This window comes from Gymnoscopelus braueri (assembly GCF_963280865.1).
Source record: "Gymnoscopelus braueri genome assembly, chromosome: 11".
NCBI classification, from domain to species: Eukaryota; Metazoa; Chordata; class Actinopteri; order Myctophiformes; family Myctophidae; genus Gymnoscopelus; species Gymnoscopelus braueri.
Window position 1 is genome coordinate 17,451,285 of NC_137613.1, and position 20,924 is coordinate 17,472,208.

At 39.1% G+C, this 20,924-nt stretch overlaps 2 protein-coding genes across 8 annotated transcripts in view; both read left to right on the forward strand.

The window, feature by feature from the left end:
- Window positions 1–10,317: 10,317 nt before the first annotated feature.
- On the forward strand, window positions 10,318–14,182 carry LOC308094658 (transmembrane protein 238-like). 3 transcript variants are annotated; one of them, XM_080441427.1, is made up of 4 exons: window positions 10,318–10,468; window positions 11,415–11,604; window positions 12,704–12,896; window positions 13,679–14,182. In XM_080441427.1, the coding sequence occupies exons 2-3, from the start codon at window positions 11,454–11,456 to the stop codon at window positions 12,862–12,864; spliced, it is 312 nt and encodes a 103-aa protein (XP_080297553.1). In that variant the 5' UTR covers window positions 10,318–10,468; window positions 11,415–11,453; the 3' UTR covers window positions 12,865–12,896; window positions 13,679–14,182. The 3 variants fall into 3 exon arrangements, with proteins under 3 accessions (XP_080297553.1, XP_080297554.1, XP_080297552.1); XM_080441428.1 differs by having other exon boundaries at window positions 10,324–10,468; window positions 11,442–11,604; XM_080441426.1 differs by having other exon boundaries at window positions 10,324–10,468; window positions 11,445–11,604.
- Window positions 14,183–16,390: 2,208 nt separating this feature from the next.
- The window catches only part of LOC308096086 (major histocompatibility complex class I-related gene protein-like), a 73,864-nt gene continuing 69,330 nt past the window's right edge, over window positions 16,391–20,924 (forward strand). For 3 of the 5 annotated variants that reach the window (XR_013934108.1, XM_080443366.1, XM_080443365.1), the window contains exon 1: window positions 16,400–16,512. Coding sequence is in view for 3 of the 5 variants with exons in the window: in XM_080443366.1 (XP_080299492.1) it covers window positions 16,458–16,512 (55 nt within the window). In the remaining 2 variants the exon portion in view is untranslated. Of the gene's footprint in view, window positions 16,513–17,372; window positions 17,640–20,129; window positions 20,409–20,924 lie in introns of all 5 variants that reach the window. The other 2 variants (XR_013934107.1, XM_080443367.1) reach the window with 1 other exon arrangement.

Sequence of the window (20,924 nt, forward strand, 5' to 3'; positions counted from 1 at the left end):
GAGGAAACCATGCAAGGCACCAACCAGGTTTGGATCATCGGGAGCAGTTAGGTTCAGTGTTTGCTCAAGGACACTTAGCCAGGGGAGCCGCGGAACTAATGATTCCAAGATGACCACACTACCTCCACCAATGAGCAACCTTCCTGTGACACAGGAAACAGTGAAGGATGCAAGCTGATGTTACTGTATTACTGTCTTCAGAGTGTTTTCTTAGGGAGTGTACTGTAACTGTTAACCCCATCCACTAGTCTCCATTCACTAAGAACAAATTCAAAATCGCCACGGATCAGCCAAGACAAGGCCTTCAGGTTTCACATATATGTGCTGACTCTGATTGATTGTGTCTGTGTGTGTAGAAAAACTTTATTATTGATTAATAAATTAAAACATAGATTTTTTTAAACTGCTCTCAAAACCCACCTTCAATATGGCTTTCCCAGATAACTGCACACCTCCGTGTCTCACTGATCCACTGTTTTTATTGATTTAATTCCTTAGTCTTAGCCTTTCTTTCGTGTTTTCCCAAATAAAGTAGATTTTCTATTGTTGTCCCCCCCCCAGAAAAGTGCTATATTATCATTATTAAATTATTCACAGAACAGAGACCATTCTCTTACTAACTTACTGAACCGAGACTTCAGGGAAGTCAGTAGGGGCAACACTCTCATGCTCATAAAAACTAAAAACAAAGACTAGTCCTATCCACAAGTTTCCTAGGGCGTTGTGGGCATCACTTCCTGTCGATTTGATCCCTGATACCTGATCAAATCGACAGGAAGTGATGCCCACAACGCCCTAGGAAACTTGTGGATACATTTTAAATTTCAGTCGGGCACATAGGGATAACAAATTGTGGTGAAATCTGTGACGCCCCCCTGGGACCTTTGCTAGGGTTCTGTGTGTGTGCCTTTAACTGCCTAACCAGATTCCATTCCAGTGCTGGTTTGGAGGGTGGAGTCTGAGACAATCAGTGGAAGGGGAGACACCTGGCCATTGTCTCCTCAGGCACTATAAAATACATGCTTTCTACAGCACTGTTATTTGTTTCTTTAGTCCTCCCCAGGCCACAGATGCGGCCACACTGGAGAGCATTTCTGTATGATTTAGTTATGTTGATTCATTAGCTTTAATTCCAATGGGGAGCAGGTTTCCATGCCTGTATGATTTGGAAACTAAATTATTTGCTATCACTTGATCGAATTATTTCACCATTTGCTAAGAAACTTAACACTTATTTATGCATTACCTCCGTGTCGTTTCCCCTTTTTTGTTGTGGCCTTGGAGCCAGGCCATAATAAATCATACTACAGAAAAGACAAGGAACATAGAGCAAATAAGTGCAGGGTTGATACAAAATCACCCAAGGAGCTCATGTCCCCAGTGGATGATAATCATTAGTCACACACTTAACACATCGGGTGCCAAACACGGTCTGAACCGTGTTTGCGCAGAGTAGCGGTCCGGTGCCGAACACGGTCCAGACCGTGAAATATGTCTTTTTGTTTTTTTCGTTTTTCTCCACACGGGCGGGGCTAGAGCAGCTCTGGGAGTACCCATTGTGATCTTGAGAAGGATAGGCCAGATAGATCACCGGAAAAACAAAAACATGGCTGCCATCCACTTCCTGTCTATTTCCTTCTTTAAAACACCTATATCTCCGAATCTGTTTCCGGTGGGGAAAACCGGTCATGCGCGATGCGCGATCCCCCCCCATTGTAACTCGCGAGTGAAATGTTATCGTTCCAGGCTGTAGCCAGGGTCATCGCGCAACATGAATGGATGTTTTTTTTTACATGGATTTGCTCCTCGTGGAGTCTAGAGCTTTAAACAGCAAAGCGCAGTCAATGGGGAGAATGCTGGCACCCAACGTAAGTTGTTATGAAAAAATGCTGGCACCCAATGTGTTAATGTACACACATCAAGAGTAAAACTACGAAAAAATACGGGCTGTGAAACAAGCAAGCAGGTGAACACACTGAGCTAATCTACACAGTTAATGTAAAATAAATAATGCATGACATACACTCTACAAATCAGAAAGTACAGTCTCCTGTCATAAGAAAAGAAACAGATCGGCTCAACAAGAGATGGTGAAATGAGAAATATCAGAGCACACGCATAATGAAGAGCACATTTACACCTGTGTGCTTCTCCTAATCAGGACAATACAGTACACCTGTTGTATAAAATATATTGAATGGCCAGTAGGTGGCTCTGGCAACACTTGCCATTAGAGGGCAGAACAACTACCTTTATAAAATGACAATTAGAGACAACAGTCATGGTTTTGTGCTTTATTGTGTGGGATTTCCTTTTAACAAGAGCCACATAAAGCTTATCAACCACACACACAACCAACTTAAATCAAAATATACCTCAAGCAACATCTTTTTATTTATTTTTCTTTCAACAAAAATAATTTATAGCCAACTTATTGTGAAAATAAAAATATTAGTCCAAAATAATATACTCTCCATTTGACCCATCTATAACAAAGAGACTGTGGGTATGGGAAAAGATAAGTGCTTCTCAATCAAAATATTTGAAACAAAATCTGCATACATATACAGTATGTCAATTATAACTGAGACTATAGGAAATAAAATGTAAAATAAACTTAAATCATGCTGCTGAGGTAGAACATCTTACAACAAAAAACAGGCATTGTCTTCCAGACGCTCGATTCATACTTAGTCGCACAACAGTGTCGCGTGCCGAAAATAACAGACCTACAATCTCAAGCAACATCTTTCTAGTTATTTTTCTTTTTTTTAAAAACAACAATAATTTATAGCCAACTTATTGTGAAAACTCCCAAGAAAATAAAAATATTAATCCAAAATAATATACTCTCCATGGGCGTGAATGTTTGCCGAAAGAGCAGGGAACCCTCTGTTTTACAGGGGCTTTAACACTCTACGGGACCACAGAAGCAAGACTCTCCAACCCCGGTGTGGCTCATCTTCAGCCAGCGACCGGGCTTGAATTGGTCGCCGAAAGAGCAGGGAACCCTCCGCTCTATAGAGCCTTGAACACTCTACGGGACTATCCTATCCCGGTATGGACTCTTAATGCCAGACGGAGACAAACAGACAAGATATTTATTGTGTTGGTGCCTTTGTAGTGGCTGAAGGTGGCACTCCTGGAGTTAAGGTTTGTGTCCCTCTGCAGAGAAGTTTCTGCACAGTCAATGATGCAGGTTGTTTGTGGGTAATTTTTAAGAAATTGCAATGGCATGATAGTTGTGAGGGTGTCTCTGGGAAGCCATGAGACAAGCTCTGTGACTTCTGCATCCATACAATCTATCCAATACGAAATTATCTTGCTTGCCAAACTCTGAGACACTTTGAAACGCTGAATGACGACACTTGCACCATAAGATAAAACTGCACCAGATGTATTCCAGTGAACAACAGAGAGACCTTAACGCGAACAAGCATGGTGCTCGCCACATTAGCCTCCGTGCCTACATCACACTGTGTAGCTTTATTTGCCATTTTGATTTTCGGTGAACTGTAGCCATGGTCAAGCATTGAGGGGTCTTCCCGCTGCGTTCCAGCATCTCGGTATGTCGGCTTAGTGGCTTAGTGGCACATGTCTGACAAACTGTCTGGTCATGCTGAGGTGCTGCAAGTTCACTGGAAGGCGTGTCTGAAACAAGGCAGAGTGAAAAAAAGATGCATGTAATTATAATCTAATAATTCTACAGCAATGAACAAGTAATGTATAGGTACTGGTAATACATGTACATGTGTATCTATGAGCTGACAACCTGACAAATTGTTCTGCCATCACAACATTGCATTTCCAAAGAATGCAAATCAAATGCATGGGACTTTAACTCACTATCATCTACCTGGCAAACAGATGTAAATAATCTGGACACAACGATGCACCCGTGGTGGGGCGGGCGTGCCCGGCATCGTTACATTGTACCCCCATGTAGAAACGATGTAACGATGCAAGGCAAACCTGCCCAATGGCAGATGTGCCATGCATCCTGATGTTGCAAAGTTATATTGTGCCCAAAAATAGTTTCCTCAAGACAGTCAAAAACATAGACCACTATGTAATAATTATCTCAGCTTGCTTACCATCAGAGTGAAGTGTTGGTAGATCAGGTTGTTCAGTACATGACACATGAGGTGCATCAGGTTCACAGGAGGATGTTTCTACAATGGGGCAGAGACTTTTTTATTTATTTTGTTGTCAGCAATTTATTTAAATTAAGTTATTTCTGATCTATAAGCTGATCTATAAGCTTATAGATCAGCTTATATTCATCATTCAAGAAAGTACAACCGGCTTAAGTGGATAAACTGCTACAATTCCATTTTGTTTCACAGTGACACAGTGAGTATTATGACAGCAACACACAGAGAAACGAAAATGAAGAACAAAATAAAACCACGGGAAAAATGTACAACTATAATTGGTCGCATTACGATTTCAGTGGACGAATAACTATGTAGCCTACTGTACATTAATGAGAGAGGCATGTTTTTTTTTGGAACATTCAATTATTTATTGACAGGCCAGGGTTCCTAAATCATAATTCTCAGCTCATGGAAAGTATTTGTAGGCCTATAAAAATAAATGAAACACGGCCGCAATAAATAGATCCAGGGAGGTCATTAGGAAGAAAATCAACGAACAAAAACTCAACACAAAATAGATAAATATTCCCAGGACCCTTGATAACTCAAAAAATCTCCGAATGTAAAAACAACAAAAAAACACCAGCTATTTCTTCGCCGTCAGGAGTGGGACGGGCTGGCTATTTATCAGCTGGAAGCTTGGGAGAGAGAGGGGAAAATATGATTACTACATTGTGCTATAAGTCATGCTTACATTGTGCATTAAAATGATGACCATACTTGTTTTTTCAGTATGCGGACTTCTAATCCCAGCTTCACCATCTTCCTTCTTTTAATTTCTAAATCAAATGGCAGGGTTTTTTTCTCCCTCTCCAAAAGAATCCTCTCCTTCTCCAGCAGGATTTTCTCCTTTTCTAGGAGGATTTTCTCCTTTTCTAGGAGGATCTTCTCTTTCGCAATCTGAATCTTCTTTAAATCTAAATCGACCTCTGCCAACTCAATTTGGCGCCGCAAATGAGTGGCATAGAGGTTTTTCACCATCTCTGCAGTCTGTTAAACACATATCAATTAGCACAGCAGCAGGAATTGTGCATTGGGGTGAATGTCCTTAAGTTAATACTCACTGCATTGCCAGGCTGGCTCGCAGACTCCTGGCTCTGTCCAGCAGTTTCTGCATCTGTTGGGTCCTGTTAGGAAATTATATTTTCTTTGACAACCACATCACTGACTTCATAGCCAATATGGACTAAATAAGTATAGGCCTATTTTTGTTTGACACGCGATTGACATGATACCTCCTCCTCCGCCGACATATCTGCCTCTGCCTCCTCTTCGTAAAAGCTCTGCACCTGCACATTCAATAGATCAGTGGAATTTAGAGTGTATTGACCTAGTGCTGACAGGTGTCATTGTGGGATCGCTAAAGCGATCACACTAATGTTATTGCCACTATTTATTATTATTGTGGGATCGCTAAAGCGATCACACTAATGTTATTGCCACTATTTATATACTATATTCCGCCCGTTTTTTGACGGCTAACTAGTCCTTCATACTTTTAGCTACAAACTCCGTTCCAACTCTTCAACGTTCGGCCTACTCAGGACATATCGGCTACCATTTGAATTTTTGAAATCATTTGTACTTTTAGAGATATTTCACTTTTTACTTCTAAAAAACTCCCATTCATTTCAATGGAGAAATTCATACTTTTAGCTAGAAACTCCGTTCCAACTCTATAACGTTCAGCCTACTTAGGACATATTGGCTACCATTAGAATTTTTGAAATAATTTGTACTTTTAGAGATATTTCACTTTTTAAATAGTAAAAATACTTAAAAGTTGATAAAAAGAGTAAAAATACTTAAAAGTTGTAAAAATTAGTAAAAGCTACTTTAAAGTAAATAAAGTGACTAAAAATACTTTAAAGTAAATACCTTGAGTAAAAATACTTAAGAGTACTTATATTGAGTAAAAATACTTAAAAGTACTCAAAATGAGTAAAAATACTTAAAAGTTGAAAAAAATAGTAAAAATACTTAAAAGTTGATAAAAAGAGTAAAAATACTTAAAAGTTGTAAAAATTAGTAAAAAAATACTTTAAAGTAAATAAAGTGACTAAAAATAATTTAAAGTAAATACATTGAGTAAAAATACTTAAGAGTACTTATATTGAGTAAAAATACTTAAAAGTACTCAAAATAACAATACAAATACTTTAACACCTTTCAAACCTTTCAAACCTTTCAATCCTTCAAACCTTTAGAACCTTTAGAACCTTTAGAACCTTTAGAACCTTTAGAACCTTTCAAACCTTTAGAACCTTTCAAACCTTTAGAACCTTTCAAACCATTCAAACCTTTAGAAACTTTAGAACCTTTCAAACCTTTAGAACTTTTAGAACCTTTAGAACCTTTCAAACCTTTAGAACCTTTCAAACCATTCAAACCTTTAGAACCTTTAGAACCTTTAGAACCTTTCAAACCTTTCAAACCTTTCGAACCTTTCAAACCCTTCAAACCGTTCAAACCTTTCAAACCTTTCAAACCTATAACACTACTAACACTATCAATACTCAATACCAGCAACATTCTTAGCGATCCCACACTGTTTCTTCAGGAACAGTACCTTCTAGTTATATACTATATTCCCACGATTTTTGATGGCTAACTAGTCCTTCATACTTTTAGCTACAAACTCCATTCCAACTCTACAACGTTCGGCCTACTTAGGACATATCGGCTACCATTTGAATTTTTGAAATCATTTGTACTTTTAGAGATATTTCACTTTTTACTTCTAAAAAACTCCCATTCATTTCAATGGAGAAATTCATACTTTTAGATAGAAACTCCGTTCCAACTCTATAACGTTCAGCCTACTTAGGACATATTGGACTTATTGAAATAAGTTGTACTTTTAGAGATATTTCACTTTTTAAATAGTAAAAATACTTAAAAGTTGATAAAAAGAGTAAAAATACTTAAAAGTTGTAAAAATTAGTAAAAGCTACTTTAAAGTAAATAAAGTGACTAAAAATACTTTTAAGTAAATACCTTGAGTAAAAAATACTTAAGAGTACTTATATTGAGTAAAAATACTTAAAAGTACTCAAAATGAGTAAAAATACTTAAAAGTTGAAAAAAAATGTAAAAATACTTAAAAGTTGATAAAAAGAGTAAAAATACTTAAAAGTTGTAAAAAATTGAAAAAAATACTTTAAAGTAAATAAAGTGACTAAAAATAATTTAAAGTAAATACCCTTTAGAACGTTTCAAACCTTTAGAACCTCTTAAACCTTTCAAACCTTTCAAACCTTTCAAACCTTTAGAACCTTTCAAACCTTTAGAACCTTTAGAACCTTTAGAACCTTTAGAACCTTTAGAACCTTTCAAACCTTTCAAACCTTTCCTACTTTTAGAACCTTTCAAACCTTTAGAACCTTTCAAACCTTTAGAACCTTTCAAACCTTTCAAACCTTTCAAACCTTTCAAACCTTTCAAACCCTTCAAACCTTTCAAACCTTTAGAACCTTTCAACCCTTTAGAACCTTTCAAACCTTTAGAACCTTTCAAACCTTTAGAACCTTTCAAACCTTTCAAACCTTTAGAACCTTTCAAACCTTCAACACTACTAACACTATCAATACTCAATACCAGCAACATTCTTAGCGATCCCACACTGTTTCTTCAGGAACAGTACCTTCTAGTTAAATTATAATACTCACTGGATCCTCATCCTCCACTGGCTCCACAAGAAGGATGGTGCCACCTGACACTGCAAGACAATGTCAGACCTTTAATAATTAATCAGACAGTCCACGTAATAACACCATGAATGGTTGATTGTGTTCTATGTGCAGTATAGGCTATTGAACAAATTAAATTAATGTAGACCGACCCGTAATGAAGGGGGCAGACACTTGGCTGGACACCGACTCCGTCGATGTCCCCCCCGGGATCCCCTCCACAACAGGCCTTCCCTTGTTCAACGCCAGGGCTAAATCTTCTGCTGGTGTGTAGTCTTCGGTGGGAGGACCACCACCAGTGCCACAGACATAGTTCTTTTTTTTTAATAGCTAAAACCAGCAAGCAAATAAAACATGTCAGCAGGCACATACGTAATTTATCCACCTTCATTTGTATATTGTATTCAATGTATTAACGCACTTACCACTCTGCAAGATGTTCTTGTATTTTATTTTAATCTGGCCCCATGTCCTGACTGTGCCAGTCCTGTTTGAGCTTCATGGACATTAATAAGTTAAGATAATTAATTATACAATTATACAATGCATTGGGGGCCTGTAGATCTGCTATTTTTTGGCCGAAGTTCTCCTCAGAATGGGGATGCTATGGGTTCAAGTGGTTAAGGTAAAACAAAAAAAACATCACACACAGATTTGGCGGCCCCGCTGTAGTAACTCTTAGGACCCCTTAGGGGTCCCGGAGCCCCTGTTGAAGACCCCTGAACTAGAATAGGCCTACCTTACAACCATATTAAGCTGAACAGTACAGTATATAGATAGATAGATAGATGGATTCCTAGATAGATGGATTCCATGTAATGTCAACATTGCATGGCAACTGAATTATATATTTAGGGACTTGAAATTGTATTTTATTTTGACGACTTACGCATTTAATTTGTCTGCAATACTTTGCCATGCTTTCTCCCTGGATTTGTTAATGACGGCCGTGTTTCCTTTTCTGTTGATAATATGTCTCACTTCCTCATAAGCTTGCATGAGCTGCTGCTGTTCGGCCACAGAGAAAAACGCTGCATGAGTTTTGTTCCCCGCTGCCATGATTGGTCAAGTTCAAGGAATCTGCGCTCGAGTTCATGGTCTTTTATAGAAATACGTCGTCGGCGAATCGCCGCCCATTTAGCCTGGCTTCATTATCCTGGCTGGACACAGCCTGGCTTGACATAGTCTAGCTCGACAAAGTTGCTCCTTTTCAGCCTGGCTTGGCGTCTGAGGAACGGAATAAACGAGGCTTTTCGGACCCGACATTGTCAAGCCTGGATTTGGCTTAAGGCCAGGATTTTTTAATTCACCTTTTGAGGAACAGGCCCCTGGTCATTCGTGTCACTTACTGTGTGCAGCATTTTGTAACAGTTTTGAAAATGCTACATAAAATAAAGTTATTATTTCTTACTAAAATGTGATACATTAGTGATGCTGCGTACCTGGGCCTTGCGGACCTCTCTCAGTGTGACCTCACCTGGAAATAAAGAGGAAGGATGAGAGAATGGCTAGACCTAGTGGCTTTCAAACTTTGATTAGCTCATGGATGGGACTGGGACCCCAAATCAAAACAAATGTGTCCTAGTAAAGAGGTTTTGGCGTGACATTAAATTCATGTCATAAGTGGTACACATTGAGAAATAGATTAATAATGGTGACATTGAAACATTAGTAACAATAAACTACTCATTCGGTTGGGGACAACCTGCAGACCCCCTCAAGCCTAAGGAACCTTGGCCTGGCTGGGGGGGTCCCCAGCCAGGCCCCACTTTTAAAACCCCTCGGCTAGACAGTTTCAGCAGCCAGGTAAAACCATTGTAAAACTAGCCCTGAAACATTTAAAACTAGCCCTGAAACATGACTGTCATCATGGCAGTTATGGATGAACTTCAACTTGGTGTTTGCACTTTCTTTATTTACGGCCTGCACATCTACATAAACGTTTAGATTTTAAATATAACGTACTCACCCCATGTTCACAAATGTTACAATTCTATACGGGTCCTGATAAGTACCCGTATCTTCCGTATTGTTCAATAAAAAGCATTTTAATCTGATTGTTGGCCATTTTCTCCGTATTTTCGCTACGCGACCCTATCGGTTGGGAGGTATATTGCACCCTGATTCATTGTAACTCCATTAGAAAATGGCCACCAATCGGATTAAAATGCTTTTTATTGAACAATACGGAATATACGGGTACTTACCGTACATAATTACCGTACATAATTACCGTACATAATTGTAACATCCGTGGCCATAGGGTAAGCACTTTATATTTGAAATTTGAACGTTTATGTAAATGTAGGAGCCATAAATAGAGAAAGTTCAATCACCAGGTTGAAGTTTATCCATGACCGTCGTGCATCCATGGCTAGGTAGAAACATGACACCGTTGGGTGTGGTGCAGGGCAGGTTACGGGTTCCATTCAGGTAGGGGGCGGAATAAAGATCAGTTTCTCAAAAAACAACACGGAAGGAGCAAGGGAGGTGATTCTTCAGACCACACCAGACCAGATATCTACTGAACGCAAACTTCTCCAGAGCAACACGATCCAGTGTCTTCTTGCAGCAGGCTACACACAGAACCAAGGTCTTCTTGCAGGCTACACACAGAACCAGGTGAGTTGAACAAAATATTTAAAAGAATCGATAGGTTTGCGTTTGTTTGCGCCCTGTGCGCCCGACAGCAGGCCTAATCGTGTCTCTGCATCAGGGTGTATTGTACTGTAGTAAAGAAGGGATGCACACACAGTGACGTTAGCACAGCGATCACAGCCAAGCCTGTGCTGTGCAGACTAGAGGTTACTGTTTTTTTATAAGCATAATTGTATAATTCGAGCCATCTATGCAGTTCATCATTGTGCATCATAGGCTGCATTCAACTGTACTGTATATGCCAATGCATAGACTCAAAACATACAGGTAAATCCTGATAAGGGAATCTGGAGACTGTTTTACAGCTGCATCTGTTATTTATGTTATCCCCCGTTAAACACACACACACACACACACACACACACACACACATACACATACACATACACATACACATACACACATACACATACACATACACACACACACACTTGCTTTGTTTGCTTGCAATCTGTTTGTCTGATGAAGTTTTTTTTCCTCCCTCCATAGCATTTTGATTGACTGATTGAATACTTTATTAACAGTTTGCAAATAGTACAGTGGTATGATTATACAATAGTGCTAAAAGGAAAACACAAAAAGCCCTATGGGCTTATTTCCATTGTAGTCCTGTGTATTAAATTCATACATTTCCATCATGCCTTTCATTGAGTCATCACCACTGGTCATTATTAATATAACATAAATAAATGTGTAGTGATCATCATCCATTTTGCCATTCATGGCCTGTTTTAAGGTCCCATCCTTTCCATTGCCCCTGCTTTGACTCCATCCTGTCCTACTGGCAGTGGGAATAGTAAAGAATGTGAATGAGGTTTTCACATTGATTTCCGGGCCTCATCCTAACTGCTACCCTCATATGATGATCATTGTGATTCTGATGTTTTCCATTGCAACCTCTCCTTTACAGTTCCCACTGTCTGTGTGATCCTTATTTCAGCTCATCATCATGGGTTTATGTGACCGCCTGTCCCATTGCAAGCTAGCCCTGGCCTTTGCAGTGCTGATGGACATATTCGGCGGTGCCGCCCTGCTGGTGGGAGTCTTTGCTCCCTTGGAGATCAAAGGTCGAGACTTTGGAGACCTGCTTGTTTATACAGGTACTATGCTTTTGTTGTATAAAGGCCTGTTCTGGTAGATACAAATGTATACATACAGCATATATACAATGAAACAACAGTGAACTGAAAGCTAAGTGTAAAATACAGGTTTTCAGCCACTATTTAAACCAGTGGTTATCAACCTGTGGGTCAGGATGTGTCCCCACATGATTTTTTTGGGGGGGGGTCCCCAGATGCAGAAACATTGGCCAAATTGTCAAATAATATAAGAAAGAGGCAAACATTTGTGAAAATAGCAGATGTACAAGCTCACAATGCCTCGCAACGGGAGGCGTTGTGGGCTTGTAGATCTGCTATTTTCACAAATTGTATCTGTGGGACAGAGTCAAAACTAAATCGAATGCTCCAACTCCTACATTCTAAGTGCTTATCAGGGTGGGGGGTCTCAAATATGATTATTTTGTGGGGGCCACGGCCTGAAAAGGTTGAGAAACACTGATTTAAACCACCTACCTCTCTGATATCTGTGGGATATATTTTAGACTAGACCCAAAGGCACTAGTCCTGATTTTGTCATAAATGCATCTACATGCAACATGCCCTGTAGTGCATACAGCAGTTGTGGGCACAAACATTATGTAAACTACTTGTAACAGCTTAATAGGGTGTGTGCACCCCTGAGGTCTCTCTCTCTCAGCTGTCCTGCTGAGTGTTTCAATAACAAGAGAAATTCCTTGATTGAGTAAAACAACGTCACTATGGTTCTCCCCTAGTTAATGTTCTAAAAAATGGCAAGATTTGTGCAATTTGATGTGGTTATTCTCCTGACAGCACTGCTCTGCAACCTTTTCTAGAGCAGTTTTGTGTCGTTGCAAATCTCTAGATCCATGATTTTAGGAAGTTGAAGAGAAAGGTAGCAGCTGTGTAAATGACCCCGTCTCTGGTTGTAGGAAGTCAGTCGATGGCGTTGCTGCCTGCTGGTGGCTCATTAAGTCAAGTTGGGTTTACTAGTTTTCAGAATGTTGTATTATGTCGACCATATGTATTTGAATTCCTTTGCAAATAGTTGCCACTTCAATCTTTAATGTAAACTGGCCTTACGCCACACTGAACTAACCCCCTTGCTGTGTTGTTGCAGGGGCCCTCTTTGTACTGATGTCCCTTGGGGGCTGGGTGATGTGGTACAGTGGGAACATTGAGGGTCTTTCCGCTCGTAAAGAGCGGGGCCACATCGGCAGTGCCATCGACCATCTGGCTCGCACCCTCAGTCGCAAGATCCGCACCCGCCTCCACCGCTGACCCCTGGGGTCAGGAGGCGGTTGAAATCACAGGTAGGTGGTGATTATCTTGGAAAGCAGAGTAAATGTGGTCAGAATTGAAAAAAAATATAATAATCAGGAAAAAAATGCAATTCTGTCTTGGGTCGGGTGTAGAGGCAGGTGATAGTTCCTGTAGTGTACACAGATGGTCTGTAAAGCCTAGAGAAGTGAGGCACTTCACTGCCTCACTTCACCACTGCTGAGTCTAGGCCAGGGGTTGAATCCACCGCACCAAAGCACTATACAAACACAATTGACCATGTTCAGGGGTGGGAAGCTGGGGGGGAGGATGATCTTTGTCACTGAGCTACTGTAGTGCCTGCCTGGGGTGGTGTCTGTCAGCATGGGGTTTTGAACAGGAGGAGTAGGACAGAGGAGCTAGCCTATGTTCCTCTTGGTGGATACACTGGGAGGAGAGCCAGTAAGGTACAACAGCAGTGGCAAGTGAAGTCAGAAATGTGTGGGTTAAATGGTGACTAAATTGGTTGATAAAAGGGTTCAAACCAATTGGCTACTCTTGAAAAGAAAAGAAAAGGCCTGCAAAAGTGGGGAATTTATTTTAAATATGACTTTGAAAAGTCAAAGTTGATAATGGCCAAAACAAAGGTCTGTGAAAGTAACTTTACTCCTGTCTCAATAAAGAAGGAAATACTAATAGTAGTGTGGAACACCCTGTCACTTTTCTGTAAAAGAAAGATGAGGATTTTAATATATTATTTATTAGTCATGTGTGTATTATTATTTACTGTTATTCTCTCTGACATTGTTTGCTTGTTTGTTTGTGTTTTAAACAGGCTTTATATCTTCTTTGTGGATGGAATACCATTTCTACAATCCCTGCATTTTCTTAATGAATTCCTTTCATTAAAAAAATGCTCTACGGGTAACTGGATCTGCCAGTATTAATACAACGTTGGATCAAACTGTTACATCTCTGACATCTGCACTATACTGACAAATGGCTAAGTTTCAGCGCTGTTGTAAAGAACCACCTTACTAAGTTGAGGGCTTCGTTCCGATGGAACATAAATTATGGTTAACAGTGTTACAAATTTATACATGCCAAAAACATTTCAGTTATGAGAGTGCAGTGTTCCGACAGCCACGCTGCTCATGTTTTTATCCTCTTCTTTTATAGTGAATGTTTGTTTTACACGTGATTGTAAATGTGATTGAATTGAACGTGTTTCTGTCTTTGTACTGCATTATGATGTGTTGCTCATGAATGTTGATCAATTGACCTTCTTTCAGTTAATTCATTGTCATAAATATCTAAATTGCTTGGATCAATCTTTGAAGCCCTCTTGTACTGTGATTTACATTGGAGCTAGTTGGCTGGCCTTCTTATCCAGAGTGGTGTTTTTATTACAATAAAGTATAATAAGTTATATTGTGTCATGTTAGCTGACACAGCAACTTACAAGGAGTGAACAGGTGGGGGCGCCAGTGCTCAAAATATGCCACAACGGCACAGATGAGAGCAGGGGTTCTCAAAGTGGGGTCCACTGGGACACCCAGTGGTCCTTGAGATGATTCCAGGGGGTCCCCAGCAAAAATGAGTTCATATAGCATCAACATCAATTTAACCACTTTAACCCGATATACATCAGATATGGAAATATATATATACATATTGAAAGAATGTGATTTTTTTGTATATTTTCTGAAACATTTTGACAACAAAAATCTTGTCTACCGTAGGTTTCCTTGGCACAAAATATTTTCAGATGGGGGATCTGCTGCCAAAATGTTATTTGGGGGTATTTGGGGTGGAAATGTGATGTCCACAATGAGACATTCCTCAAAAAGGCTTTTACCTTGTGTGAACTATTCTATTTCACTTACATTTGGTGTGTAGGCTACTGATACATAAATATGAACATTATTAATTAATACAAAATTAATACAAATTATGGCCTGTGAATTAAAACAAATTGTGCATTTCTTTGGGAAAGACATTTTTGATGGTGTGTGTATGTTTGCAATGCTAAGTCATAAAAGGAGATCTTTTAATGTATTTATTTGTGTGTGTGTGTGTGTGTGTGTGTGTGTGTGTGTGTGTGTGTGTGTGTGTGTGTGTGTGTGTGTGTGTGTGTGTGTGTGTGTGTGTGTGTGTGTCATTATATCATGTTCAGCAGTTTGACTGTTACAAAACAAATAGCCACTTGAGGGCGCTCCATACTGAGTTATTATTGACACCTGAAACCAGTTTGATTTGTTGATTGTATATCATAATTAAATATAACTAATATTAATGAATAAAATATAGCAAAATCATAGGATATACTAACATTTATATTTTATCTAATAGGCCTATTACCGCGGAATACTGAAAAACATAAACATTAGCCTATCAGTTCACTCCAAATAGCCTAGCCAGAGACAGAGACAAATTGAGAGAGAGGGGAGATAGAGACAAAGAAAAAGAGAGAAAAAAAAGATAGACACAGAGACAGGCAAACCAGTTATATAGGTTGGTATAACTATAAAGATCTGCATGCGATTTAATTATTACAGTATTTGGGAAGCAGATGGGGCTATGCTGATTTTTGATGTTTGTGTAGCATTTAGTTCTCAGTCTTGTCTTGTATTGTTGTTGGTAATGATGATGAATTACAAAGATAAAGTCATAATAAAACTCAAGAATCAAGAAATAATCAAGAGGGGGTTATTCACTCACTAAACCAGTTAAAAGTGATATTTCTGTTTGTTTGTTTTTCGTTAAAAGTTACAACTATATTCTGATATAAAAGAATAAGGGTCTAACTGGCTGCAATACATTAATTGTAGGTAAATTAACAGCAATATGAAGGTAAATGACTCCATATATCTACTGATAGATTATAATATTCTATCTTTGCATTAATGATGAAATTGGCTAAATCTCTCTCACACTGTTTAGTATAAATCCTTGGTTTCACTTTTAACAACCTCTGTAGGTGAAATCCTCCTAGAAACACATGATGTTCCAAATTGTTGAATTTCTATTGGATAGAAGGTGCTGGCGCTTATCTCGAATACCGAGTTGAACGACTCATTATAAGGGTTGCCATGTCCGCTTATTATAAGCGATTTTGGGCTTCTTTTTCTGTAAGTTGCTTGTAAATATTGGTTAGTTGCGGGTTGCGTTTTTTTTGGGGCTTGTTTCTTAAAAGTGTAGTTGCTTATTTGGGCTTGTTTCCTGATGTTTTAAAAAAAATATTATCATGGTTGAAACCAGTGGTTCTCAAACATTTTGTAAATATTGTGTTCCATTACCTTCCAGGGACCCCTCATATACCAGATTTGCAGATTGTGTTGTTAGAATCATGTTTCAAAAATATTCCACATTTTGTACTTTTTTCCAATACCTTTTTAAAATAGCAGATCTACAAGCTCACAACTGAATAGCCAATTATGTACGTTTAAAGGTCGAATGGCTCGTTTCTTTTGGGATTGTTTTCATAGACTTGGTTGCTTGTTTCTCTCCCAACACCTGGCAACACCACTCACTTACACAGTGTACTGTGTAGACACTAGACACTAGACAGCAGACACTGAGCTCAGCCTAACGTTCTTCAGACCGATGTCAAGATGAGAGAGTTTGTCATAGGCCTGCTGTTGCTGTTCTTCAATGTCGCATCTCCAGGTAAAGCCAATTCTTCAATTATTTCATTTAAACTGTTGTAGTTTATTTTACATTACTGTGATTTAGCCTCACTTTACTTCAGCTGGTCTAGACCAGTGGTTCTCAACCTTTTCAGGCCGTAGCGTGACCCCCCAAAATAATCATATTTGAACTGGGGACCCCCCACCCTGACAATCACTTGGAATTGTAGGAGTTGAGGCATTACATTTTGTTTTAAGTATTAAAAAGGTCTTAAAAGTCCTTAAATTGTCACTTCACTATCACCCCCCCCCTCCCCAAGTTATCATTGAAAGCAAACCGTTGACCTACTTTATTAACACTTTAATTGAGATATTGATTCTTCATCATAATTTTAATCTCACCATTCAGTAAATGCAGACTGTTGTGTCTGACATCAGCATATATTATGTTAGTTTGTGACATCCACCGTCCACCATCGTGTGTTGGCCATTGTAATAATATAGGATATTATTGCTGAAGAGCATCACAAGTTAAAAGGTTGACAAGAACAAACAGACAGACAGAGAGACAAAGAAAGACAGATGCACACAGAGACAGGCAAACAGACCGACCTATAGAAAAAAGAGGTAGACTTACAGGTAAAAAGACACAAAGACAAATAGACTGGCAGACAGAAAGACAAATAGAGAGACCCACAGATGGACAGAGACAGACATGTTGAAACAGAGACAGACATGGTTTCCTATAGATTGAATGGAAAACAGAAATGATCTGTTAGAAGTGTTTTCTTGTTTGTAAAGCTAAAGGAATTCTGCGTCATTTATTGTTGTGATTGAATCAAACATTTGTATGTGTAATTAAATAAGGTTAAAAAGTTATATTTCCATTTTGTCTTACAGTGTCTCACTCCCTGAAATACGTCTACACTGCATCCTCTGAAGTCCCAGACTTCCCAGCGTTTGTGGTTGTTGGGATGGTTGATGATGTTCAGATGGTTCATTATGACAGCACCACACAGAGAGCAGTTCCCAAACAGGACTGGATGGACCAGGCCACAACAGATCTCCCACAGTACTGGGAGACGAGCACTCAGAATTTCTTTGGTCAGCAGCTGTCTTTCATCAACAACATAGACGTCGTAAAGCAGCGCATGAACCAAACTGGAGGTACGTTTATGTTCCACTTACTTGCATACTGTTGAAATGATTTTATTCATATTGTTGGAAAAACAATCAATAAGATATAACCTATTTCATAGCTAAAACATTTCTTTTTACCAGCCAATGTGACCAATAATATTCTAAATAACCAGCCAAATGCTAAATGATATCTGAATATGACAGCTTGAGCCTACTGCTGCACATTGATCCCCTTCTTGTTTCACCGCCACAACTCAGGTGTGTGTGTGTGTGTGTGTGTGTGTGTGTGTGTGTGTGTGTGTGTGTGTGTGTGTGTGTGTGTGTGTGTGTGTGTGTGTGTGTGTGTGTGTGTGTGTGTGTGTGTGTGTGTGTGTGTGTGTAAATACTATACATTTTACCGGTCAAGATGGCCAACAATATTTATATTTAACGGGCAATTTATATCTAGTCAGCCAATGGCCGGCATATACAGCACCGGCTAATGGAAACCTTGGTCAGTAGACTGACTATAGACTAGTGTATATTAGTATACTGTACTAGTGTACTGTCTATAGACTAGTGTATATTAGTATACTGTACTAGTGTGCTGTCTATAGACTAGTGTATATTAGTATACTGTACTAGTGTACTGTCTATAGACTAGTGTATATTAGTATACTGTACTAGTGTACTGTCTATAGACTAGTGTATATTATTATACTGTATTAGTGTACTGTCTATAGACTAGTGTATATTAGTATACTGTACTAGTGTACTGTCTATAGACTAGTGTATATTAGGATACTGTACTAGTGTACTGTCTATAGACTAGTGTATATTAGTATACTGTACTAGTGTACTGTCTATAGACTAGTGTATATTAGGATACTGTACTAGTGTACTGTCTATAGACTAGTGTATATTAGTATACTGTACTAGTGTACTGTCTATAGACTAGTGTATATTAGTATACTGTACTAATGTACTGCTGACTATAGTGTACACAGATTTTCATCCACTGGTCCCCTAACATAATAAACAAACCTCTAGAATGTGATGCATTGGCCCCTCCTATTGTCCTGGAAATTAATATATTCTGTATTATATTTCATTCATAAATCTACTCGGAGAGAGTCGAAGGAGTAATTCAGAGCGTTCAGTGCGTTCCCATGTGGAAATTCAGATCACTGTGTTCTACGAGCACACAAGAGCGCACGCTAGACACTTAGACAAACTGTCTCTTCATCACAGTATTGTCTGAGTGTCACGCTGCAAACAAGGAAGTTATGTCGAAATGTCATAGTTGTGGCTTGTTTGGTGAATGAATGTAGCAAAAATGTCTGACTGCATTATCTTGCTAGCTTATTAACCCATTAAGACCTGAAGCCGATTCTAGAAATGTCCTCTAAATCCCAACAGTATTCTGAAAAACGTATGTTTCTATATCAGTGGTTCTCAAACCTTTTCATGTCAAGGACCCTCAAAATTATATGTGTTTGACCGCAGACCCCATCTCAAAATATTTTGTTCCAGGGATCCCCAGAAGCAAAGATTCGAGTTAAAAATGTTTGCTTTAAAACAATATATATTCAAAGATTTGCTCACATTTTCACGATTTTTCAAAAATAGCAGATCTACAAGCTCGTAGCGCGGCACTCGGTGCCGCGCTATGAGCTTGTATATCTGCTATTTTTGAATAGCCAAAGTAAAGTAAAAGTAAAAGTAAATAAAATAAAACAAGACTGTGTCTATGCCCATGTATGGACGAAAGGGGGACAGACTTTTATGGCTGGGGCCTAAGGACAAAGTGACCAAAACCATTTTTTTGCCCATGTATGGAGGGAACAGGTACAAAACATGCCCATGTATGGAGGGAACAGGTACAAAACATGCCCATGTATGGACGAAAGGGGGACAGACTTTTATGGCTGGGGCCTAAGGACAAAGTGACCAAAACCTGTTTTTTGCCCATGTATGGGGAAAAGAGGTAGAAAACATGCCCGTGTATGGACGAAAGGGGGACAGACCTTTATGGCTGGGGCCTAAGGACAAAGTGACCATACCCATGTATGGACGAAACAGGTACAAAGCCTCATGTAAGCCGACCCCTTGGGTCTGGCAATAATGCTTTTTATCTCAAATCAAAAAGTGACACAGATGCATTTAGGTCACATGTAGGTCATATTGACACAAAACCATCATGTTTGATACCTCTAAAATAAAACTTTATTTCCTATCATGGCAATAATGTGTTAGTGTTTGTCAGCTTTGGCACTCTGGGTCACCAATTCTCACTCATAAATTACAGTGAGGAGTGTGTGTGTGTGTGTGTGTGTGTGTGTGTGTGTGTGTGTGTGTGTGTGTGTGTGTGTGTGTGTGTGTGTGTGTGTGTGTGTGTGTGTGTGTGTGTGTGTGTGTGTGTGTGTGTGGGGGGGTGGGTGGGTGGGTGGTTCTCTGGTAAAGACCAAATATTAACCACCCACAGTGAACTGTAGCAGGGTGCCTGTTGTTTACTCTGTCTGTCTGTCTGTCTCTCAGGTGTCCACATCGTCCAGTGGATGTATGGTTGTGAGTGGGATGATGAGACTGGAGACATTGAAGGTTATAATCAGCATGGTTATGATGGAGAGGACTTCATCTCATTTGACCTGAAGACAGAGACATATGTCACTCCTAAACCACAGGGTTTCATCACTAAACAGAAATTCAATCAAAACAAAGCTCAGATTGCATTCTGGAAGCACTACATGACCAGTACATGCATTGAATGGCTGAAGAAGTATCTCAACTATGGGAAGAAGACTCTGCAGAGAACAGGTACAATAACATTATATGATGGAGGTGTACTTATATAAATATGTTAAGATGCAGTAACATTATTACTATGAGAAGAACAGAGAACAGTTACAACACAAGGTGATGGAGTTGTACTTAACCCGTTAAAACCGAGAAAGCATCATCTGTTTCATTTTAGATTTTAGCTATAGGATATATAGCAACATACGTTTTTCAGAAAATTCTTAGTATTTAGATTTGAACAGTGGTTAGAACAGTGAAAAATAGCAGATGTACAACACAAATCTTCTTTTCTGGGGGTCCCTGGCACAAAACATTTTCAGATGGGGGTCCGCTGCCAAATACATATCATTTTGGGGGTCCTTGGCACAAAATAGTTTGAGAATTAGAGGGCATTTGTAATGTGCCTCAGGATTTAGACCTGGTAAGCCTATACGTTGTTATACTGTACCTTTCAATCCGGGAAAGCATCTGCGATATTAGATTGATACATGATTATTATTATTTTTTTTACATTTTTGATACAAAATGTAAGTT

Excerpts from the sequence above, each read along its gene's own strand:
- LOC308094658 (XM_080441427.1), top strand. The coding sequence starts at position 11,454 with ATGGGTTTATGTGACCGCCTGTCCCATTGCAAGCTAGCCCTGGCCTTT. Across the intron at positions 11,605-12,703 it reads AGACCTGCTTGTTTATACAG|GGGCCCTCTTTGTACTGATG; the intron begins GTACTATGCTTT and ends GTGTTGTTGCAG.